The sequence below is a fragment of the Eulemur rufifrons genome, chromosome 5 (assembly GCF_041146395.1).
Source record: "Eulemur rufifrons isolate Redbay chromosome 5, OSU_ERuf_1, whole genome shotgun sequence".
NCBI classification, from domain to species: domain Eukaryota; kingdom Metazoa; phylum Chordata; class Mammalia; order Primates; family Lemuridae; genus Eulemur; species Eulemur rufifrons.
Window position 1 is genome coordinate 21922538 of NC_090987.1, and position 25846 is coordinate 21948383.

The 25846-nt window shown below is 42.5% G+C and overlaps 1 protein-coding gene across 3 annotated transcripts in view; it reads right to left on the reverse strand.

Moving 5' to 3' along the window:
• The window catches only part of KATNAL2 (katanin catalytic subunit A1 like 2), an 84367-nt gene that overhangs the window by 17275 nt on the left and 41246 nt on the right, over positions 1 to 25846 (reverse strand). For 2 of the 3 annotated variants that reach the window (XM_069468020.1, XM_069468018.1), the window contains 11 exons: positions 24212 to 24378; positions 22823 to 22865; positions 19907 to 20024; positions 18584 to 18679; positions 16228 to 16326; positions 15942 to 16019; positions 13033 to 13131; positions 10590 to 10653; positions 10275 to 10393; positions 5822 to 5913; positions 3328 to 3438 (listed from right to left, as the gene is read on the reverse strand). In XM_069468020.1, the coding sequence (XP_069324121.1) occupies positions 3328 to 3438; positions 5822 to 5913; positions 10275 to 10393; positions 10590 to 10653; positions 13033 to 13131; positions 15942 to 16019; positions 16228 to 16326; positions 18584 to 18679; positions 19907 to 20024; positions 22823 to 22865; positions 24212 to 24284 (992 nt within the window). In that variant the 5' untranslated portion in view covers positions 24285 to 24378. Of the gene's footprint in view, positions 1 to 3327; positions 3439 to 5821; positions 5914 to 10274; positions 10394 to 10589; positions 10654 to 13032; positions 13132 to 15941; positions 16020 to 16227; positions 16327 to 18583; positions 18680 to 19906; positions 20025 to 22822; positions 22866 to 24211; positions 24379 to 25846 lie in introns of those variants that run through there. The other variant, XM_069468021.1, reaches the window with a different exon arrangement.

Here is a 25846-nt window from a genome sequence, read left to right on the forward strand (position 1 = left end):
GCAACCTCTTTGGAAAACACTTTTGCTGTTTCTCAAATGATTAAACATAGAGTTATCGTATGAGCCAATAATTCCATTCATAGGTATAAGAACAGGCAAATCAACAAGGACATAAAACAGATCAGGGGTAGCCTAGTGCTGGGGTGGGCAAAGGGAAAATGGGGTGATTGCTATGGGTACAAGGTTTCTTTTGGGGGTAAAGAAAAATTTTCTAAAAATTGATTGTGATGATTGCACAACCCTATAAATATACTTAAAACCATTGAATTATATACTTCAAATGGGTGAATTGTGTGTTATGTGAGTTATATCACAATAAAGCTTTTTTAAAAAAACACAAAACTAAAGGGGTATATCAAACAAATTATGTGATCAGAATGATGAGAGAGAGAGAGAGCGAGAGAGAGAGTGAGAGAGAGAAGGGAGGGAGAGGGAGGGGGCAGCAATCACCACTGGTAGTTGCTGAGCCATCATCAACCCATAACTCTAAAACTCAAAGAGAAAGAGTCCTGCTTTTCTAGTATGAACTATATTTCTGGGTAACCAAATAACCCTACTGGATGAGGAACAGTTCTATTATAGGGAATAATTCCAGCTACCAATCAGAAGAAACAATAGAATTGCACCCTTAGTGAAATGACCATTCAGGCAAACACTATCAGTGGATGCTGAAACCAATGGTGGGAACTGTGCCCTGGAGGAACCAGGCCAACACGCCTCAACCCACCAATCAGTCTTGGCATCACCAAAAGTGGGGCAGTAAGACACAACATACCTCTGGATTGAATGCACTGTGGTATCCACAGCATCACCTAGCAAGTATGTTTGCCAAAAAAACTCTATTGATCCTGAATCTAATCAAACTTTTACTGCAGAGTAACCACAGGAATAGGAAGAACAAGCTAACTACTACCGTGGGATACATGAGCCAAATCCAGAGCGCGGACATTCCGCAGAACAATCTCCCTGGCAAACAAGTCAGTGCCAAGTGGGGGGAAAAGAAGGCAGTCTGCTCTAGACCAAAAGGGACTTGCAAGAATGACCAATTCCAAAGTGAAAACCTTGTTTGGATACCCGTTCAATGAACCAATTGTAAGAAGACATTTTTGAAACAATATGGGAAATCTGAATATAAACAGTAAGGAATCACTGTTATTATAATTTTGTTAGGGATGATAATAACATTGTGGCAATGTATGAAAATGTCCTTATTTTTGTAGATGTATGCTGAAGTATACATTGAAGAAATAACATTATAGTTGGATATGATTTAAGACATTATAGCAAAAAAAGCCAGGGGTTGCGGACGGAGGGAGCGACTGGAAATGATGAAATAAATTGGGCAAGATTGTTGTTATTGAAACTGAGAAATAGTGGATTCATTGTGCTTTTTTCCCTTCTTTAGTATTCATTTGGAATTTTTCATAATAAAATGGTTTTTAACATCCTAGCAATGCTCAAAGATATATGAGTTAGAACATATTGGTTCCAAGGTACTTTGTAATGCTACTATCTATAATATTAAAAATCCAAGCTCGAAAGCATTTGAAAAAAAAGGATTTGCCAATTGACATGTTGAGAAGCAAATTTTTTTGAAAAGCCCTTCTAAATTCATTTAATTTTTGTTTACTTTGTTTTTTGTTTTTGTTTTTGCTACTCTGAACCATTTTATTTAGGCTTAGGGAAATTGAGGCAGCAGAATATCTTTCCCAACAAATTCCTAGGTATTCACTGGGAATGGAGGGCTCTCTATTCTTCTAGAAAATGTGCTGGTGTCCCCAGGGCACTGTCGGTGTCCCCAGGGCACAGACCTTCCTTCATTCATGCCGAAAATTTTACAGCTTCGCTTCTAGCCAGCCGACCCTCACAGTTACCCGCAGTGGTTATGATCAACCTTGTTTGAAACAAATGAAGCAAAGGAGATTCCCTTCCTAAAGGATTTCACGGCACATTTAAATGATGGGTCCCTGTTTGGACTCCCTGCCTTTTTTTTTTTTTTTTTTTTTTTTGAGACAGAGTCTCTCTTACCCTGGGTAGAGTACAGTGGCAGTGGTGTCATCATAGCTCACTGTAGCCTCCAACTCCTGTGCTCAAGGAATCCTCCTGCCTCAGCCTCCCAAGTAGCTGGGACTACAGGCATGTGCCATGATGCCTGGCTAGTTTTTCTATTTTTGGTAGAGACAGGGTCTTACTCTTGCTCAGGCTAGTCTTGAACTCCTGACCTCAGGTGATCCTCCCACCTCAGCCTCCCAGAATACTAGGATTTACAGGTGTGAGCCACTGCTCCTGGCCCTGGACTACACTTTAACATTGTATGGAGATAACGATATCTTCAAAATGTAAAATGCTGATCACCTGAGCACAGTAAAGAAAGTCTTACAGATCCAAGGGGAGATGGAGCCAGGTTTAAATTATGAATATATTTAAAATATTCATAACAGGTTACACATGAACGTTATGATTTCTTTTCAGTGACTTCTGGTTTGGGGTCTCAGATGATCAGCATGCACTACAGAAGAGTTTCTCTTTTCATCTTTGAATGTGGAAAAAGAAACGGGTGAGGTTGGGGTGGGAGGGTGTCATAAGTCCCAGCTGTGCCCTGGGGAGACCTACACACGGTTTGTTGACTTTGGGTGGATTGACCTCTCTTGACGTTGGTGGCCCGCTGAGAATAGGAAGAACAGCCTTACCTGCATCTTGGAAGAAATAATATATGTGAAAATATTCTTAGAACTATAAAGAGATTATAATTGTTTTTTAAATATACTTTCCAAGTAGATATTGTTTTTCCCTAGTTAACATCTCTTATTTCCCAATTCCACGTCCAGAATTGTTCTTAAACCACTCTGGGATATAATTTGAATAAGACTCTGAGAGTAGATTATATTTTCAATTAGAGATTATTTAGCTTCCTACTTACCATGCAACATTAAAGATCTTCCTCTTAACTTAAAAAAAAAAGTTTAATTTTAATACTGATAAAATCCAAACAGATTATTTCTGTAATAGAATATTCTTTGAGTCCTGGAGATTTTAAGCATTTTATAGGTCTATGCCAAAGTCTTGCTTACTTTAAACATACTATATAATTTGGCTTTAAACTCAAAACATCCATTTTAAATATTGTCAGTGGTAGTCCTGGCCTGTGTTCTATTCAGGCAAATCTCTCCTGGTATAGATAGCAAAGACTGGGGACCTGAATAGTAAAGCCTCCAAATTAATCTTCCAGGGCTGGAACCAAACAATAAGGTTTGGAGTGGTCAATATTAAATTTTTATTTGTACTTAGTGGCTCCTGAAAATGTAATGTACTCTCTTGATCTCTTACCACGGCAGGTTAGAGGCTGCTAAGACAAACACGAGATCTTCTGAGCGCGCCAGCCCGTCCATCTGCACCAGTAACTCTGTCTTCATCCGAAGGCTTCCTTCATGTTCTCCCCTGCAGAGACACAAGGAGATGTGATTCACCCAAGTGGCAAGGCCTTCGCCCTCATGACAAGAGTGGCATTCACAGCAATGACCCAGCGACTGTAGGACAGGTTCCATTCTGATAGGTAATGGAGCCACTCATACTAGAGTTAGAGAAAACAAGTAATTTGGTATTACTTTCACAGAGAGAGTAATAGAAAGGAAGCAAAGGAACATAATGATGGTATTTAAAAGAAAACCAAAGGTTGGCAGTGAACCAGACGATAAGCGAAGGGTAAACAGTGCCAGGGTAGATTAAATGCAGCCCAGCTGTGTCTACCTGCAGCATTATTTACCCCTTTAAAAAATGGCATAATTGAGAATAATCCCTTTCATTTATATAGCATGCATGAAAGTATTTTCACAAGCAGTATTTCTTTTAAGTATAATTTATAGATCTAAATTGCTCAAGAGAGATGAACTACTAACTGAATCTGTTTCACTTTCTTCTAATAAGAAGCAAGATAATGACACGGAGCCTCTGCTTTCTTTGCACAGCAGAGTGGAGGCAGTTTTCTGGGCAAATTTGCCCTCTAAGCTCTCCCCCACCATTGCCAAAGACCCTACCAGCGAGGAAGAGCACACTATGAGGACCTGAACAATCCGAATTGGGTTTAAACACTAACCACATTCAGCAGACTCTCCTTCCTCTTTACCCGCATAGAGCTAGTTAAAAGGACAAAAAATGCCTTTCCTGGACAGTATAACATTCAGTTTCTCATCTGTGATGTGCGTGGTGGCAACCCAAATTAGGTGTATGGTTTTTTGGGATCTATGCTCCTTCGTACTCAACTATCTTTTCCTAAGGGAGAAGACACTCTCACAGTATCATTATGTATTTAATTAGTGTTTGCCCATAACCATGATTCTTTTAACACAATATGAACGAAGAGGTCTTCAGAGAACCTGCCCTTATACCCTGACCCTTGGAAGACTCTAGTTTTAGAGTCTTCAAGTTCCAAACAAGGAAACTGAAATTCAGGGCAAAATCTGGAACATATTCAAGGATAGTAGATGAAGGGCAGGTGCGGTGGCTCACGCCTGTTAGCCCGGCACTTTGGGAGGATTGTTTGAGCCCAGGAGTTTAAGGCTGCAGTGAGCTATGATCGTGCTGCCACTGCACTCAAGCCTGGGTGACAGAGCAAAAAACTCTCTACCAAAAAAAAAAAAAAACATAGTAGATGAAGAGTTTTCACATTAGCCCAAGTACGGCTGTAGGAAAATCTGGGGATAGAGACTGACAAAGTGAATGTAACAAGGAGCGTATAGGTCACCGTGGCAAGGCAGGCCGGGGGACCTGGTCTTTGCAGAGGGAATGACGGCTAGGGAGGCCTGGTGGATTCCCAGCTGCGCCCCTGTCAGGCCCAGTGTAGACAGGCAGCGTGCTCCAGCCGGCAGCTGACAAGCACCAGTTAAGCCACGGAAAGCGTCCCATTTCCATCAACTGCATGAATCCCATTTTACTTGGGTACATCTTTATGGTTGCTTTTCCCTGCTGGGAAAATGGTTTCCAATGAGTAAAATTTCATAAATTATATCCTAGTTATTCCAACAAGCTAATTATTTGCTTTTTATTACTATTAGTTCTGCCTTGATGATAGATCATTAAAGGTCATTAATAAATGCAGCTGTGTTGAGATTTCCCGGAGATCTGGTTTTTCGAGCCAGGGATGCCAAACTGAGTAAAAAGCTTCAGAGAAAAATACCTCTGATCAAGACAGAAAGCCAGTCTTAAAAACAAACAAAACCACTACGCGGCCTTTTGGAAGCACAAACAGAAGGCTTATTACAGTCTAAGAAGTGTTCCTTCCTGCTGGGAACACTGGCCTGACACTTAAATCTTTAGAGATATCATATGTCACATATTTAAAATCAGACATGTTGAGCCATTACCTGATGTCACAGAGAAGTGGTGGCTTCCCTCACACACCGTCAAGGACTGCGTCTCGGGAGTGAAATACGGACGTGGCCCTTTGCATTGGCCGAGTGGGAAGCCCCGTTCCCCACGGGCAGCCCTCTGGCTCCAGAGGAGGCGGTCACAGTGGCTATTTTGAGCCAGCAGGGCCGTGAGGGCAGCCTGGGATCCTGGGGCTGGTTGATCTTCGGGCCTGAAAACCACTCTGTGGGGACCCGGGAGGGGAGGCTGACATTTCCTCCGGTTATAAAAACTACTTAAATCAGCTGTTCAGTTAACAGGATCTAATTTAAAGACCTTTCCGTGTGTCTGCAGAAAATCTGTGGGCTTATTAATAGGCTCGTTCTGCTGGTAAATGTCGATGGGCTTCCGACCATCAAACACACTTACAAGAGGAGAGAAATGATGACCAAAAAAAAAAAAAAGCCCTGTCTGTTACCCGGGAGCCATGCCTCTCTGGCTCATCACCGACTCCAGCTCGTCCAGGAAGATGGTGGAGGGCGCGTGGTAGCGGGCAAGTTCGAATAACACCTGGGTGGGGGAAAAGCAAGCACATGTTTAAATCATATACTTAAAGGCCTCAGGTGCTCCCAGAGATTAAAAGCTTAGAAATGACTGTAAAAACGAGCATTTATGCTGCACTCTGTTATTTCACAGTAACTTTACAATCATTACAATTACTTCTCCCTACCACCACCCCATGGGGTTGGATGGTCCAATTATTTTCATTTATCACTTGATAAAATTAGAGCCAGAGAGGTAGGATGGTGAGTTCAAGATTACCAGGGAGAGCTTAAGATAAAGCTCGTTTCCAAAGCTTCCAGTTGGCTAGTTAACCCCTTAGACACCCTGCCAATAACGTGTTCCATATGGACAGAAGAGCCTTGGGATATGTAAAATCATTTGATAAATTTTCCCTTAACCTTTGGGGATAATGGGAGGGTTATTTTCAGAAGACAGGATTGCAGTGAAAGGATAGGGTTCCAGTCATGGGTAACAAGGCTGAAGCATTTTTCCCCTTTTTGCTCCCCAAATTACTCCATAGGGCCCACCTCGACTCTGCTGCTTGGTAGGCTCAGGTACTTGCAGGCAATTGAATAAGATGTTCTATTCCAGAGTAAAATAAAATATTACAGACTGAACAAGAACAGAAGAGCAACCAGCAAAAGAACAGGCATATAAAAACAAAATAAAGAGCTCTAAAGGGAGATGTGGTAGTGATGAAAAGAATATAACAACCTAAACCTTTTTTTTTTAACCCTGAAACTGATCTCTTGAGCATCACATACAATTCTTCACTGGTTGATCGGAGAAAGCAGTAGAGATTTAGAAAAGAATAGAGATTCTTTAATAGGCATTGGGGATTTATTCTCCATGTCACTTAGCACCAGCAAAGCAACACAGAACAAAGAAGAGGGGAAGGGCTCAGAAAAAGGCAGACTGTGGTTTTCATGGGCAGCGGCAGGTTATCCCTTACAGCTCTCCCTGTCACCTTCCCCACTGCTCAACTGTGGGGTTCATCCAAGCTCATGTGCCAGCACGTTCCTTTCACAGAATCTTGTTTTGCTGGAACAACTGGCTCAGCCTAATGAACTGAGAGAACAATGCTGGGACACTCATTGCAAATGCCTTTTAGATACAAGAGAGACCACCTAATTAGAAGCAAATGACTTTCCTTTCTTGTCATGCAGACACAAAAAGCCCAACTGTACTTGATATTAAGGGTGATTCCAACAGTGGCAATCTACCCAATGAAAAATGGAATATTAGAACCATACATGTTTTTAAGGAGCTCACTAAGGGCAGACAGACCAAGAACCTCTTCTAGACCAAACATCCAGTTGGAAGGAGAACCACATCTGGATCTAGGTCTCCATACGGCCCGCTCCGTTGCCGTTTCTGCTCCCAGAAAATATATAGAGTCCTGGGTAAGTGCTTCTGGAAGCATTAGTCTAAAATTTTCAGAGGTACTTGGAGGAAGTTAAATTGTATGATTTAACTTCCTGGGGTGGGGGGTGGTGTTAAGAGATGTAAGCTTCAACAGGTGTATGCATTTGCTAAAGAGACCACTCAACTACTCAATAACGATCAACTCCTAAGAGGCACGAACATTAGGAGGGGAGGGCGGAACATAACCCAAGTGTTCCCTATAAATAACTCTTTAATTGGAATAGAAACAGAAACAAATGGCAGAAAAAGCTTCTCTGATTTAGGGGAAGGTCCTGAAGGGCTTATCTGAAAGCTTCACAGTAAGGAGCCTGACAGCATGACCAAGATTTTCCAGGTGAGGATCTTCCCAAGAGCTCAGAAAATAAGGAGAAAATAGTTTCTGAAAAGAAATGATACGAGATCCTTGAAGGTTAGCAGAGGTTATCTGTTTCTTCTTAAATTATTTTTTAAATATTCAAAATAAAAATGCATCTCACAGAAAAAAGAAATACAAATATTTTCTAAACCTGTAAAAAATGCTCAAGTTCATTCATAATCAAAGAAATACACATTCAAGCACTGAAATATTGAAATGCGCATTTAATCCCTGAAGTGTTCTACTGCTTTTCACTATCAGATTGGCAAAGATTTTTCAAATATCTTTTTTTGTTGGTGGTGGTGCTACATGGTATTGGCCAGGGTATGCAGAAGCAAACACATTCACCAACCACTGATGGGACTGTAAGCCGATACAGCCCTGTTGGCTATCCGTTTGGCAATCAGTGATGTCCATTCCCTCTGTCCCAGCAATTCTGCCTCACAGAAATTGTCCTACGCTACCATGTGTACATAGAGGACTGCCCACTCGAGCTTTGTTCATGATAGCAAGACTGGAAACAACCTTAATGCCCATTAAGAAAAGACCGGTTAAATACATTTTCATACAACTGCACAATGAACTACCACGTAGACATATAAAAGAACATGTTTTGTCTATCTATAATAGTGTGGAACAATATCCAAGTTATGTTGTTAAGTGGGGGGAAAAAAGCAAGGTACAGAAAGGGAAATAGAGTATGTTCCTACTTGCACTTAAAAAGGAAAGGAGATATAGAAACAGTTGTTGATGTTCATGTAGATATAGATAAATGTTCTGGAAGTCTATACCAGCAACTGATAAAAGTAGTTGCCTACTATGGGAAGAGGGCTCAGGAGTCTGTACACCCTTTTGTACTTTTTTTTTTAAAGCTAGTTACTTTTTAAATATATAGTAAAAGAAGGGGAGAAATTGGGGGAGGGAGCATTTCCTCACTCTTAGAATTCTAACAAAATAATACTAACCAGAGGAAAACTTTAGTTAAATACAGTGCTCACATAGCATGGAGAGTTCTTGTTAATTGATTTTTCTGGCTGTTCAACATTAAAAAAGAAAATCCACGTAGCTTTGATCTTTGTTAAGAATATTCATAAAATATCTGAATTCACTCTTCTGCCTAGGTAAATTTTGTCCCGGGAGTGTAACGTAATCTTTCCTTGTGCAGCCTGCAGTGTCTTGTGCTCATGGTTCTAAACACCTTTCATGACAGGAGATGAATCTAAACGATTCTGGGGGCATCTTTTAAGAGTTTTGTTGTAATTCAGCACACAGAAATTGAATGTCAAGAAAAGTCCTTAGGCTAATAAGAATTCTAGTTAGTTGAATTTCAGCTACAGTAGTACCTTGGCATATGCAGGAGATTGGTTCCAGGACCTCTCCTCCACGCCATGCCCTGCATATACCAAAATCCATGCATACTCAAGTCCCACAGTGGGCCTGGGGAACCCACCTGTACTGGGTTTCAATGTGCGTATAAGTAGACCCACGCAGTTCAAACCCGTGTCGTTCAAGGGCCAACTGTAATTGAAATCCTGCTAACTAGAATCACATGGAAACCACAGCTCTGGGTGCAGCTGAATCCAAGCCCCATCTTTGGCACTGGTGCTGAATTAGACTTAAGATGAAGGACAAAGAAATAGAAGATGTCAACATAGATTTCTACGAAGGGGTAATAATCTATAAATGCTTACACATCTGAAACAACTTGAAAATAATATCAAAGTCATCAATAATAGATTATTTTAGACAAGTCAATCCTTTAAAAATATTCTATTAAGACTTCCAAATAGGCCATAATATTTTGAAAATGAGTCATCCAAGGAATATAATTTAAGCACAATATTTTTAGGGTAATCATTTTTCAAAAAATATATAATTTACATTCACTTAGTATTGATTACTTATCTGTCATTCTACAGAATATGACAATTGCACAGGATTTATGAGATGGACCCATCTTACATTAAGGCATAAATCATAAACAGGAGTTCTCTTAAGATGACTGGAAGATACAGTATAATTTTATAATATAAAATATGCCATAGAATATAAATGAGATATTGTAAAGGTGGAAACAACCTCTTAAGGAAAGCAAAAAGTCCTACAGGCGATAGGCACTGTGGTGGAAAAGTTGCTCAGAACATATGATACAATAATTAAGTTTTAAGTGTCTTGATTCCTTCCTTAGAGTACCTAGTATAGGGACGAGCACACAGTAGTAGCCTCTCAATAAATGTTAACTGAATATACTGTATGTGTTTAATAATAGATGCTTCTTGAATGAAGAAAAAATAGGCCACTTCAGAGACCACAGAATTTTTTTTTTCCAGCTTCCATTCCTAAGTTACATGAATCAGAAAAGTGCTGTTGGTCAAATTCCCAAAGGAAGGGAGATCATGTTTTGCTGATGGGGGTGTGATTAATATCCACATATAATAGTCAATCCATTTCCCAGGCTTTTGGTAATCAAGATCAGGATAAAATATAACACATAAATCACTTACAAACAAATAAGATCTAACTTTATTTTGTACTACCATATTCTGCTAGAACTTATTTTTAAAAAGCAAAATTAAGGAATTCCTACCCGAACAAGTTTTTCTGAATCCCCTCTCCATTTGCTGACAATAGTGGATGCAGAAATGTTAAAGAAGGTTGTTTTGCATTCAGTGGCCACAGCTTTGGCCAGTAAAGTCTTTCCTGTACCTAGAGACACGTGTGGATAAAAGGTGAGTGGTAGTTAAACTCCATCACTCTGCTTACAGATGGAAGTCACTCTCAAACTCGAAGGAAATGGCTACTCGGTTCTCATTTGCCCGGTCCTGAAGTCAGGACAGAAGGGGACAACTCATCCTTTACACACACACTTAACACCAAGGCCAAAATAGAAAGATGTGTTTACCTGGAGGGCCGTACAGCAGTAGTCCTTTCCAGGGGGAAAGAATTCCTGTAAATAGCTGTGGATACTATGGGAACAAGGAACAAGGAAGAGGTTGGTATCCATACATCAGGCTGCACACACTTAGCCAGGAAAGCTACAGCAAGAGCAGCACAACTTGGCTGGGCGTGGTGGCTCACGCCTGTAATCTTAGCACTCTAGGAGGCCAAGGCAGGAGGATTGCTTGAGGTCAGGTGTTCAAGACCAGCCTGAACAAGACCAAGACCCCATCTCTACTAAAAACAGAAAACACGTTGGCACCTGTAGTCCCAGCTACTTGAGAGGCTGAGGCAGGAGGATCCTTTGAGCCTAGGAGTTCGAGGTTGCAGTGGGCAATGATGACACCACTGCACTCTAGCTGGGTGACAGACTGAAACTCTGTCTCAAAAAAAACAAAACAAAACAGAAAAAAAAAACCCAAAAAAGCAGCACAACTCTAAGATTCAAGTCTTCCTTTTTTGTTTAAGGTCAGCTGCTTCTGTATGTATCTTATTTATCCCAATTTCATTTTCACACTTGATAAGAATGCCTGACTTAATTTTTGTGGCTTTTAAGAAGGGCATTTTTTTTAAGGAAAAGAAAGGTAGATGTAGGTATTTTTCCTTTCCATTACAATAGTTTTTTCTTATATGTATAACATCATTTCCCCCAGAGTTATATATACAGAGTATTTGGCAATCTTTTGAATGTTGTAAAAGCTTTTGAATTTTGTAAAGCAGGTACAAACTTTAAGATAAATACTAAAACCAACTAATAAAGGTGTATGTGAATAAAGTACAAAGCTGTGGTAAAGCCTTAGAAGTTGGGAACACTCGGTGGCATTATGACGCACTCCCAACAGGATGTGCATGGACTTCAGGGAGTCTCTCCCATTAGTTCAAATTCAAACAATCTGGGGAAGAGGGGTGGCCAGAGTTGGTGGAGAATGGGGGTGAGAAGAGCCCCTAGGGAGGAAAAATAACAGTAAAATTACCACTAGCTATTAACTCCTTGATAATGCTCATATCAAACCTCAACATCACATATGGAACTTATAATATCATAGAGATAACACATCCAAAGAGTTTCAGCAAAATATTCCAACCTTTCTAAAAGTTTTATGCTGTAGGTTCCACTTAGAGAAAAAGGTGAGTCAATTCCTATGAATCCTGGACACCAGCATATTCCTTACCCTCATGTCTGCACACAGGAGCAAAGAGGGGGAAAAGAGAATCCAAATTTATTGATTTTTATCTCCTTAGAACAAAGCATCCAAAAATCAAGGGCTGGCGTGGGCTCAGTGGTAAGAATAAACAGGTTATTCAATAAAATAAATTCATAATCCCAAGTGCAAGAGATTACAGAAAATGGCCACAAATTATTTGCAGCTCCTTTCATCAAGAAATGGAATCTATTTCTCCAACACTTGTATCTGGGCCTGGCCTTGTGACTTTGGCCAAGGGGACATTGCCAACATTAAGAAGAGACTTGAAAATACAAGAAATATAAGAAAAGACATGGAAAATGCTCACAAATTAGGACTCGCCCTTTCTTGCCTCTTTTTGGCAACTCTGTGCCATCATGTGGATAGGACTGGGTTTGCCTGCTAGAGGATGGAGGCCAGGTGGAGAGAGACCTCAGCTGTCCTGTTTATCCCGACCTTCCAGTCTCCCCATCTTTTCCAGACACTCTGGCTGGTGACCCAGATATATGATTAAGCCCAGCCAATAATACCATGTGGAAAAGAGATGAGCCAGCCCAGCAGAGCCCAGCTCAAACTGCCTACCCACAGAAGTACAAATAAATAAATGATGGTTGTTTTAAGGCACTAAGTTGTGGGGTTGTCTGCTATACAGCAAAAACCAAGTGATACACTGACCTCATTTGTAAATCAAACATGGAGATTATTGTTTTTCTATTTTTCTACTCGTTTTGTGACCTGCACAGGGATTTGTCAGTAATAAGTAATGAGCACAGTATGCTGACTCTGTTGGTCACTGTCCTGGAAGGGCCTGTCTAGTCTTCACAACCAGCCAAAAGGAAAGCCCCAGATGATACAGGGGGTGGGAGGAGGGTAGGATCTGTAGAAACAAGGTGATAGGCCCTCTCCTATAGGAGGTATTTCAACTATAGTAAGTATATTTTTAGTGAGGCAGGCTGATTTGAATCAATCTGACAAATCATACCTACTACAGAGTCTTAGCTCTTAAAGTTTCACTTAGGTCAGACACCTGTCTTGAACCAATAGGTAACACGATTTTAAATTGCCTAGAATGGACTAGGCTTTGGTGCCCCAGTGTTGAGAAAGTGTTGTAACACAGACAAAAAGTTAACTTGTGGACGGAAAATCATCCTGATGGGTGTATGACACACAGCTTGTCCAGTGGATAATGACCAGAAATAACCCCCAAGAGGTTTCCATCCTTACCCTTATGGGATACACAACAGCTTCTTTGACTAACCGCTTGGCTGCATCGAGTCCAATAATGTCATTCCACTTTATGTTTGGATTATGGAGATAAATGTCCTGCAATGCACATTTGATCATTTTGTTAAAACTGATGTTTTCCTCTACAGCTGTAATAAACATGGGAGCAGCAGAATACTTGACTTGTAATAGGCTATAAAGTGCTGGTGATAAAAACTTTTCATGTTAGATATATGTATATACCTACATTGTAATTTTGGGTTAGTTCACCAAAGGCACGCCATGAAAATATTCAATGATTTTCCCTGAAGAAGATATTGATAATATAATATGGTACTTTTAAGGGGGAGGAAAAAAATCTAACAATGGACTCTACCTATCTTCAGTCAATAGCAAACCATGCTGATTTACGACCATAATTAAAGAAGCTACAGAATATGCCTTCAAATTACATTAGCTTTTACTGCAAAGCATAGTTCCTAGCCAGCACCTGGCCTCCCTCTTGCTCCTTGATCTCGCAAACACTTTCTTAATTTGTTGCATAAAAGAGATAATGCTCCTCTGAAACCAATTTCTCTTTTTTCCCTAGTGATCGTTCCCAACATCCAGCAGGAACAATTGCTTCTGCAAAATTCAAGGAAGCTGACAACCCAGCAAAACTGCAGTTTTTCCCTCTTAAAGTAGAGCCCTATAGCAACCATCTAGGGTAATCAATTAAGGTAGCTTTTACTGATAACTAATTTACAGTTTCCAAACTTCAATTTCACAAGACGCCTCAGAATAGTCACTCAGGGGCCTTTCTCAGTAGGAGCCATTTCAGGCAAACTGAATATCTAGAGTGTTCCATTAAAAAGAAAAAAAAAAAAGCCTCTTTTCCAAAGTCATTCTGAGTGACTACAGAACAAATCTGGAGACTATTTTTATATTTTTTTAATTTTTTAATAAAATGTGCACATGGTCCAAAAATATAAATACATTTTTTAAATGCTGGGGAGATGTTTATGCCTATTCTTGTCTCCTACCCCCATACCCTCCACCATAGGAGTTTCACTTTTATTAGAGAAACTATTGCTTTGGTTGTGCTTAATATTCATAATCTGTTCTTGGACGGGACGATGGAGGAAGGACTCAGTCTCCTCCTGACTTTAGAGCCTGGATCTCCATGCGGGCCCACCAGCCACTCACATTCTTACTACAGTCCTTTCTTGAAGAAATCCTGGCACACGTGAAGATTCAGCTACCTTGGTGTTCAAATCATCCACAGATAACACAGTATTTCTTGCCCTCTTCTAGAGTTAACATTGAGTTCCACAAGGTAGCATTTAATTTCCCAACCAAAAGTTCCTCCTTATATCAATCCAAAGTTAGTCAGAGCTCAGCAGGACTGTCCCATGAGGTGGTGAACTCCCCGTCACTGTCAGCATTCAAGCAGGGGGTGGGATGACTACCTCCCATGGTCCTGTGGAAAGGATTCCAGATGGGACCATTTCAGGCCACTTCCACTCTGCAGTTCTATCCTCACTAGTCATGTCATCCTTCTGCAAAAATGGTAAGGAGACCATTGATTGTTGTGGGTGTAAAAAATACTTTGCTCTGCTCTCTCCTGCATCCCAGTTACTGCAGCCTGGCTCAGTCCCTCGTCCTCTCTCACTGGTAAAAGCCTCACAGCTGGCCTCCTCGCCTCCGTTCCTTTGCTCTCTCTCCACCTCACTGTCAATAGCACAAGCTATCCACAAGCACACGTGATGGGTGCCTTTCAAAGGTCCTGTCTCCTAGAGGCTGATTGTCAGCCCTTCCTCAGGAACCCCGCCCCTTTTCAACCCTGTTTCCCACCACTCCCTGCTTCTTGGGTGGCTCACAAGCCATGCGATTTCACACAGATGTGCTTTTGCCCAGAACGCCTCCCACCCTCTCTCTTCCACTCTTTTCCACATAGCTATTTCCTGCGTATCTTCTTCCTTAACACTCACCTCCCAGCATTCTTTGGCAAAAGATATCCCTCTCTCCTTCATGCTCTCAAAGTGCACCTCGCCCATGGGATGAGAAATTCTTGCAGACAAAGAATGTGTCTAGGGCACCTTTATGTTTCTGGCACCCAGAACGTGTCTGACATGGAACAGGCATGCGTGAAACGACTGCTCCACTGAACAGAAACGGCGAGGAACCCTCAGTTACTCGGAGCGTCTGTGCATTCTTTGGATCATTTTAAAGCCCTCTCGGAGCACGTCTGGGTTTCAGTCTTTCATTAAATACGAGTCACTGAAAATTAGAAAGTATCCTATAACTCCATAATCTATTCTATTCCCCAAGAAACTTGCCCAAAGTCACACAGCTAGAAACAGAAGGATCTAGAAATCAAATGCAGATCGATGGATCCCAAAGCCTGTGTCACTAACCATTAAGCATCATTGCTTACATACTTTTGATTCCAGGGTGCAAACTTGAAAAAAATCAGTAGCCTGGATGGTAAGGTCTTTCCTACTAATTTTGTTCTTCATAGAAAATTTCAATTATGAGATCATCAGATTCCTGACATCTCTATTTCTAGGCTTTGAGTTTTTCAACAAGACACAGACATTCTCTTCCCTTCTCTAAGAGGCTTTCTTGCCTTGACTCTCAGCTGTGCTATAAAACCTTTCACCTGTCCCTTCATTTCTTAAGTCTTTTTCTCTCTTGGTTCTCTTGGCCTCTATCGTGAGATGGTGGGCTTTTTATATTGGAATTTTATGATTCTATAATTTATTTATCATGCATTATTGTGCCTCTAAACAATATGAGTGCCTTCACAAGTGGGGGCACTTTATAAATAAATGATCATATTTATTGTTATTAATAAAAGAAGCAGCCCACAATGCTCCAGGAGCCCCAGCCCGCCTCCGTAAATTTGTGAATTGAATATCAGATCTTACCCGGCTCACAACGGTTGCCAATTCTCGCATCTCACTGTTCATGCCAATAAATGCACTCAGAGGTTTCAGCAGTCGTTCCTGACGATAGGAGCAGAAAGGCTCATGTTACAATATTGCTTCGTAATTTAGAAAGAAACACAGGACATGGATCTAAGCGAAACAAACCATGGCAAGCTGCTATGACCTTTGGCTTGATCTTAAGGTTTCACCGTACTCAAAATTATATTTCTAAAGTTCATCTGGATGTTGGCAATTGAAAGATGAATGTCACATCTTAGCCACTTACTGAGGGGTCTGGGTTACGGTCAAAGGTGTTCAAGGCGAGCTCACTGGTTGCTCCTTTGATGGCATCTGTGAGCAGCCCCCTGAAGTCAATGATTTGGCCCTGAAAGGAAGGAATGGTTACTTATGCCATGAAAACATGCAAAAAGACTCTCCTAGTAGCTCAGCCTCATTAAATGAAGACATATTTATATACCCTGGTATACAAGGCAAACCTAAAGTTAAGCTTTAAAAAGAACTTGCACTAGTATTGAACAAGGTAATTTCCTCAAGTTGGGGCATTCCTAAAAATTTGTAAATAAATTCTTCAGAATGAAGTTGACTTGAAGAAAAATCCACCAGCACTTCTCAGTTCCTGACACAAACCGTCTGCTTCCTTATGACTACTTCCCCGGTATGGCCTCTCGTCCTTTTAAAACATTACATGCACAGGAAGAACTCATTGGCACAACAGTAACAATAGTTCCTGCCTACTGACTATAATGCACATTCATCATTCAGTAGAGTACCTGGTACAGAACAGGTGTGCAAGGTATTTTGTAAGATTATCTCTAATTCTTATACCACCTCTGCTAGTTGGGAATGACATTCTAGTTTCAGACATGTGAAAGTTCAGAGATGTTAAATAATTTGCCCAGGGCCACACAGCTAACAAGTGACTTAAGCCCAGGATTCAAAGCGTCTTTAAGATATCCATCTCCTAAACCCTTCCAATGCCACCCTGTCTCCCCTAGAAGAAGGAAGAAAAAAAGCAAGGATGCGTGCAAAACACAATAACAGTAATAGCCAACATTTATGGAGTGTTTCTTATGTGCTAGGCTCTGTACTAAGGCGCCCCTTTCATTATGACATTTACAGATTTAAAGTGGGGCACTAAGATTATTTCCATTTTACAGATGAAAGAAACAAGACTTGGAGAAATTGTAAACAACTTGCCGAAGTTACACACTGGGGAAGCAGCTGAGCTGGGGTTTGAACCTATGCAGGCTGACTCGAAAGCCCGTGTCCTTAATTAAGAACAGCACACCCACTAAATGGGCAGGGGGGCTTTGGGATGCTGAAGCCAGGGTCCCTAACATGACAATGAAAAATCCATTTTGGAGACTGGCCCCTGGCCATGCACCCTCATACAGCCTGTGAACATTTGAAATGCTAGGGAGACAACCATCTACCTTTTACCCCCAGGACATTTCTGCTGGAAAGAGAATTTATAGCCAGACTATTTCAAAGGTTAAGTGCTGAGTTAAATAGTCCCTTCCTGGTGACCCAATCAGAAACAGCCGTTCATATCAATGGGAGGCATTCACAAGAGAAACTAATGCCACAAAATTTGTAAGCACAAAGGTGACCAAAGAAGACACAACAAAAGCAGTGAAGGTAAACAAGGACACCATGGGAGGCACTGATTCAAATGGTATCATCTCCAGCAATCACCCATGTCATCGAGGCTCTTAAAGGCAGCCAGTGCAGGCCAATGAGGCAGCCCCTCTTGAGTTCCAGGGACGTGCTCCAGCCGCCCCTCTGAACTCACACACGCAGAGTTCGGTGTGCCGGAGAAGAGCTGGAGAAGAGCCCGAGAAGAGCTGGAGAAGAGCTGGAGAAAAGCCCGAGAAGAGCTGGCCAGAGCTAAGTCAGTGTCCAGTGGTTCGAGAGCTCGATTGAAGAAAAAAGAAAGAAGACTCTTAAAGAACTAGAACCCTAGAGGGCACAAGCAAGAGAAATATGGTGCTTTTCATTTCCAAATGACATGTTTTAACCTAGCTTTTCAATACATGCACCCAATCAGGGTGTTTGCTATTTGAGAAATTGTTATTTACAAATCCGAACATGAGATTCATTATGGAAAGGATAGAAATAGCCATCAAGGACAAGATCACCCCTCTATGAACTGAGTTTTCATGGTTCACATGAAATTACATTTAAACCTGGAACCTATCTCCAAGAAGAGAGGTGACACCACTAATCAACTGCCACCGACAGGGCAGAACAGAATGAGTATGAGGCCCCAACTCATGAAATAATGCAGGACAGTCACGCCAATGTTTGTCCTTAATTACTGAATTTTAAAGCTGAAAGCAACATGAGAAACAATCTCTTCCAAACCCCTCGGTTTACACATGGGAAACTGAGCTCTCTAGCCTTGGGGCAGTTCATTCGAGACCATTTCTCCAGAAAGGAGATTACAGATCGGAACCCGCTGTCTCATCCTCATCCAGAGCTCTTCCGGGTTCACCTCACGACCAACCTTCAATCATTACATTTTATCTTTCCTGTCTAGCAAAAATAACGTTTTTAATTTTCATTTTTGAAAAGAAAAAGAAATTCCCCCTTTTGGCGTTAGGTTCATGAGTTCCACTTACTCTTCGTGGGTGGGTGTTTTCCTCTCCACTGTCTTTGCTGATTCTGGATATATTTAAGCCAAAGTCAGCGCTGTCCAGGTGTGTGTTATTAACCTCCTGAAGGAAGAGGGAGACCAGGAGAAGTCAGCCGTGGGAAGCGAGGAGGGATGCTGGGTGCAACTGCCTGCCCTATCCTGTCATGCAAGCTCCAACTCTGGGTGCTTGCACATGGGGAAGCCCATGTGTAATTTGGCCACTTTGGTGCCGACCCAACAAGATGAATTAGCTATCGGCCCCTGCCATGGGGACTGAGCTGTCCCTGGAAGACTGAGAAGATGCTGGGCCAAGGACTCTGAGCAGCTTTTCCAATGGAGGAAACAGCTGTGCCTCAACCCATCCCCACCCGCTGGCTCGTCCTTTCTCCTGTGACCAGCAGCGTTTGTGGCCAGGGTTGGCTGGGTTTGGAGACACAGCAAAGCCAACCAGCCTCCTGTGGGATTCATCCTGCCCCTCCCCTCCCTGCCACCAGAGTCAGGCTGCAGCGGCCAGACCACGGAACCTCCTGGAGGGTGAGAGACGCCTTTCGACCAACCGAGTGTTGTGATTAGTCCTTTCTAGTCTGCCAGTCATCTTTGACATTGATTTTTTCCATTCCTTTTCTCAGTTTCCATTGAAACTGAGAAAGTTTCTCCTTCCTTTGAAACCTGGAACGTTTTGTCCTAAATAGGAAGGCTCTGGACGTGGATCTCTCGATGCGGGAAACATTGATTTCACCCACCTGCTGGGCTCTCTCCTCTCGCTGCCCAGAGTGGAGGTCTGGGGCGGGGACTAACCATGTGCATTTTGGAGAAGCCTAACAGGAGCCTTTGGCACCAAGCCACAGCCGACCCTGTCCCCGCTGACACGTAGGAACCCAGGGATGTGCTCTGGGACAGGAAGACCTGCCGCCTGAGTTACCCCAGGTACCTCGGGTAGCAGTGACCTCACGTGGAGGACAGAGCTCTGAGCCACCAGGCCCTCCTGCCCTGGCTGGGCCCCGCCCGCCCCCCTGAGGCCCGTCGTCCAGCACTCAGACCAGGGCAAAGCCTGGGGGAGGAAAGAGTCCTCCCGCTCAAATCAGGAAACAGTAGGAAATTTTAGGTATTTGTTCGTGGTTTTAACCCAGGATACTGTAAAAATAAATAAATAAAAACAAAAAACACCCACAAAACCCTGCAATTTAATTAAATCACACAGCAATTTTAAAAGCATAGGTCCTCAAAAAACAAATAAATGTGACTGTTTTCTTTGGGTTACTCCTCAGCCAGGTGTGACATTATCACAGTCAAGCCAAGTCATCCTGACCTGTTTCGGATGCTCCTTGTTGAGAGACCTGGTGTCCCCTGACTTCCCAGCGGTGGCTTTGGACCGTGGCCTCTGCTGGGTGATCCTGGGAAGATTTTGACTACTGTCGCTCATCACCCTAAGGGAGGGAACAAAGACCTTGGAAGAAATTATTCTAACCACTTAATCTGAAGTAAATAAACAACTGGTAGAGCACACTGAAGAAAGCTCTTGAAGGATATGCAGACGGCCACTGCAGGGCTCTTCCATCTGGCTATCTGCCCGCCTGGTCCATCCTGGCCCTGACTCCCTCCAGTCTGTTCACTGGATTTTTCTAAGACCAGGCTGGAGGGGTCATCTCCTCCAGACCCCCGACTCACCCTCTTCATTTCTCCTTCACACCACAGGGCTTCAGCCCTTCTGCAAATAGCTTTAGGTCCTAAGAACGAATTGTTTTACAAGCATGGTTCCATTGTTCCTTCCACCTTCCTTAGGAGGAGCATCAAACGAGCAGAAAGGTGTGAGGGGAAGAAGGAATCCTCCTGCTCAAATTAATAAACAGTAGGATATCTAGGGATTTTCCATGGTTTTAATCCAGAAGATCTGCTTTACTATGTCCAGGAGACAAGAGCACTAATGTGCAAAGCAATGCAATTCATTTTCAATCAGCTCTAATGATCGTAAAATTCTTCCAAACGTGCAACCAAATTCACCCCACTTTAACTTTAGCCACCAGTCCGAGGTGTGCCCTGCAGAATTCTGCAGAAAAAGCCTCATTAAGCTTTATAGGGTGAAGACTGCTACTGCCTTATTCTAAGGTCCCCTGTCCCCACGTCCTCTGTTCAAGCTACACATCTCCAGTTTCCCCAGGCATTCCTAAAATTACCTGGCTCCCAGATTCTTCATCCTGGTCACCTTCCCTTTGTTTACTGTCTTCTGATCAGAACAGAGTGACCTCCTACTTTCTGGACACTGTATTTCTATGGATGGGGCCCGAGATGACATTAGCAATCATGTCACACTGTTGTCTCTGTGCAGTCACCTGCAGGTAAGTCAGATTTCTCGGTCTCTGATTCTGTAATAGGGGAACTCTTTGTGGTGACTCTTTCCTTAGAGTTTAAACCTTATTCTATTAAACGTAATCTTGTTACCTGGAGCCCATGTCCCAGATTGTCTAGACCTGATCCTAATTCCATCAGCTGTCACATTAGATGACCTTTCCTCCTTTGGGTCATCAGCAAATCTGTAAACTGGGAGCGTGCTGTCTGGTGTGAGACGTGAGACTAGGAAAAGACACTTTGATTTGCTAATAGCCAGTTTCATGATACAACTTCTCATTTCAATAATGATCTTTGAGTACAAAACTGTCCACAGAAACACCATTCTCTACTTTCCTAATCATCTTGTTGACTCTAACCATTTGCTATCCAACCTTTACACCAGCCACGTACAAACATCTACTCAGAGAGGGTCTGAAGAGACCCCACACTGTCAAACGTGCCACCGTGCCCCAGCCCTAAAGGGAACAAAGCACTCCAACACGATTTGCTCACAGCATGTCTGCCAGGACAGAAGGCTGAGGAGGTGCCATATGAATATGTGGCCAAAAAATAATCAGGATCCAAGCGTGGTCGGGAGCTGGCCTCTTAAATGCTCCTATTCACTAGTTATCATTTATTGCTAGAGTCTGACTAGGTTTATGGAAACTATACACAAGAACACTTGTCAAAACAATAGAACTGTTCCTAAAGAACAGAGAGCACAAAGCCAAGCTAGCCCGAGGCACAGTATTACCGTGAGCGCCGTCATGAATTGTGCATGGGCTCCATGACCGTTTTTACAAGCTGCGCCCAACAGCCCTGAGAGGGGTCCCTGTCCCTTCCTTCTGAGGCTGTAGACAAGGGAACTGGAGTCACAGGAGCAGCGAACTTAGTGGGGGCATATGGCACTCATACCTCTTGAGGGCCTAATAAGTTCCTTGTGATCACAATCCAAGTTTTCCTTTTCCACCAGCATTTTAACGTTTTTAACGTTTTGTTCACTGCCTGAATGGTTGGGTGGCCCCTGCGGGAAGCCCACTTTAACCTTCCCCTGAGGTTTAGGCTTTATTATAATAGCAACAATCCACAGACCCTGATGCCCCAAAGCTGGCCATGCCCCGGCAGCAGCACCCTAGTGCCCCTGGGCATTTCCGAACAGCCTGTGACAACGGGGGGGCTTTGTAGGGGGTGGGGGAGTGGGAAGGGAGGAGTGGGGAGGACTCTGCAGCAGGAGGGGGAGCCTGTGGGAAGTGTCTACCCAGAAGGGCTGAGAGCAGGGGGGCTCCCATCAGACGCTACGAGTCCCAGATGAGGTTTGGCGTTGGGAAGCTGGAGAGAGAATATAAGCTGAGCATGGGAAAAGGAGGGGAAGCAAAAGAGCAAGCGCCGCAGGCTGGCACTGGAGACGGCAGAAGTGTGAGCGAGAACCTCCTGCTCTACTGATCATCTTCGACAGGTCAGGGCATGGGATCTGAGGGTGCACAAAGAAATTAGCTAAATGATTAAAAAGGGAAAATCATATTTCCTGGGTGTTCGCTATGGGCCGGGAGCTCACTGCGTTTCAGAACTTGCTCGAGGCTTGTAAATAGCAGAGCCGGGAATTGAACCTGGGTCTTTTAACCACCAAGGTCCCTACTTGTCAGACCACAAGGCCTAGAAAGACAGAGCATCACTGTGTGCACTTATTTGTGGTACAGCCAGGAGAACGGACAGACATTGGCCCAAACCCCGACAGCTGGAACAGGAGGGGAATCTGTGGCTGGGCCCAGCAAGGTCACATAACCACAGTCGGTATTGCTGGGAGACAGTCATGGAGCTGCACGGGAGAATCTTCTGGAAAGGGGTCCCACACACTCCTAGAGTCGAGTTCATCAAGGTGAATTATCACTCACTTTACCTTCTGGTCTTCCCTCCACTTCTTTGCGGTAAATTATTTTCTGCTGTAGGAAAACAAACATGGGGAGGAAAAGGAAAGAATTTAATTTTAAGAGAGAGAAAGTGATTTTTCAGGTATGTTTCTCCTTTTACATTGTTCTTAAAATATGTGCTATGGCTCATTAGAATCCAGAAACTCCAAGCTATTTTCATCTAGAGAGAAGTGAAATTACCGGTGAGGGAAAGAGTCCTGGCTTCTCCAGCATCTCCATACAGATAAAGACCCCAAAGGCCTCGATATTAAATGTGTTGGAGACCGTGGACCCGGTGGCAACTCCAGTGTGAGTAGGCTTTATAGCTCCCACTTCATTAAGTCTTCTGAACTTGACAGTGTTTTGCTGCGGTTGCATGGGACACCAGGGTAATTGCACGAGTCTGGTAGGGAGCACTTAGTCATCCTCTGCCAGTTTACCTTAAAATAGAGACACTGTGCCCAATATCACAGGAGAATGTATCACGCTTGATGAGAACTAGCCGTCTAGAAACGAGCTCATGTCGCTAACAGTGCCAATCACCCTGTGGTTAGGAGCCAGTGCTTTCTCTTCAAGACTTAGATCTAACAACCAGCCGAGGAAGCCAAGCTCTGAACCCTGCATGGGAAGGGAGCTCAAATAAAATACCTCTTAGACCCCTTCTAGCTCTGAGATTTGGCCCTGGCTATTTTTAGTTGATGCTCCTCTTGGTTTCCGGGTCCCTACATGAAATGTTAAAGTCTGTGGCTTAACAAGTGCCTTGTAAACAGGACAATGATCTCCCTTGGTTTATAATTACTTCCCCCACTTACAGACTAAGTCAATGTTACTACAAAGCATAGGGCCCTCACTTTAGATCTTTCCTCCAGCCAGCCTCCTTGACTGCTAACCTATACTGGGTCTTTGCATTCTATTGATCATTATCTGGACTGATGGCTTTCAAAAGCATTTCATTATCTATACATGAGCTATTAGTTTCCCCAATACTCATTTTCATGTTATTTTCAAGTTAGAGAATAGGTCTTCCTAACAAGAAAAAGTCTTCTGTTGTTTATCCTCTTCCAACAGTTCTTTTAATCTCTAAAGAAATTAAAATAATGTCAGTCTTCTGAAAAGTCCCTGTGATACAGTGGGGTTTTGTTGTCCTTGCCCTGATACACATTCCTTAAAGAAATGTAGACACGAGTAGAGGGATGCCAACGTCCAGTTGATCACGTTTCAACTGGCGGCACTGGATCTGAGAGTAGCTACACTATTTTTCTGGTCTACTCTTTCAGTGCAGGGTGAGGGTCTCCCTTTATCTGAGTATGACAAGATGAGGAAGCAACACTAATCTTAAAGACGAGATAAAGCCTTGTTTCTAGAAAATAGCCATGTACCTGTGTCTGATGCCTTTTTGACAATTTTGGGGTATTTCTGAAATTTTACAAAATAGTAGCTCTCATATTCCATCAAAATAGTTTCCAGATCAACGTTGTCACAGACTTCATAGCGTCGTAACCCCAGTTTAGTTTCGTGCTCCAAAGCATTGGCTGTATCAATATATCTGGCAGTTGCACGGAAGAAGAAAAAAATTTAACTCCAGATAAAAAGAATAGACAGGCATTACAAGTCCAAAGAGATGCAACACAAAGAGTAAGTTTATGTTAAATAGTATATTAGATGAAAGCTACTATGTACATATGAGGTTTGCTATAAAGAGCCCACTTATGTTAAGTATATCCAAATATTGTCTTTTGAAGCAGTTGCCTCTGGGAGCTACCTACTTATCTGGCGATGTCATCATCATTCCAAATGTTTTTGGAAATGCTTAAAAGTCAAATAAATAAATCAACTAAGAAAAAGTCTTGTAATATTTTACTCACTGTTAGCCCAAACTGGGTATTTACCCAATTTGATTACCACTTTATTCACCAGTATTCATATTAGGTAGCATTTGGCAATTGACAAAACTCAAATTCAGCCCCAAAGAGCAAGATTTGCTATTGTTGAGACAATTCAGATGACCGTGTCATGAGCTCTGAAATTCCAAAGATCTGTCAATCAGCATCACTTAGGAAAGTTATTAATGGTATAAGAAGACAACATCCGCTTGGATACATTATTGATTTCTAGTCATTTTTTAATCAGTCACACATTACACTCCAAGGTGCCTCTACAGGTTAGTAGCATCTTCACCCTTGTTTCTTCACTGCCATTTTTAACTTGCTCAGCTGCAAAGCTGTCCACTTTAAGTGGTCTTAGCACTAGAAGCAAGGGCTTTGTCTCAATATATTCTAAAGTAGAAGACTCCCCAGGTCTTAATTTTTAGTTCTTAACTTTTTTTAAAACCAACAGCTCTCTCCTGAAAAGTGTGCACACGTGCAAATAGGCACAAATTAGCATATAATTTCAGGGGCTCATTCAAGGACCTCAGATTGAGAATTCCTACGGCAGGTTAAAGTTCTTTTTGTTTAATTCAAATCTAGGAAGGTAGAAAGAGAAAACTTTCATTTTTATTCCGCTTTCTTCCCTGCATCATATTCAGATCAGTTGGAAGATTGAACTTGCTTAAAAGAGGTTGCCATGATTATTTCCAATGACTTTGAAATGTATTTATCTCTCCCAAGCTAATTTTAAAGAACTTACAAACCACATTCAGCTTCTATACTTATTGATGTCTCACCAGGCTTCTATATACTATGTTTTGGTTTGGTTTTTTTTTTTTTTTGAGACAGGGTCTCCCTCTGTTGCCCAGGCTAGAGTGAGTGCAGTGGTGTCATCATAGCTCACTGCAGCCTCAAACTCCTGGGCTCAAGCAATCCTCCTGCTTCTGCCTCCCAAAGCTGGGACTACAGGCACACACCACCATGCCTGGCTAATTTTTTTATTTTTGTAGAGACATGGTCTCACCATGTTGCTCAGGCTGGTCTCAAACTCCTGTCCTCAAGCAATCATCCTATGTCGGCCTCCCAAAGTGCTAGGATTACAGGAGTGAGCCACTGTGTCTGGCCCATACTATGTCTTAATCCCCA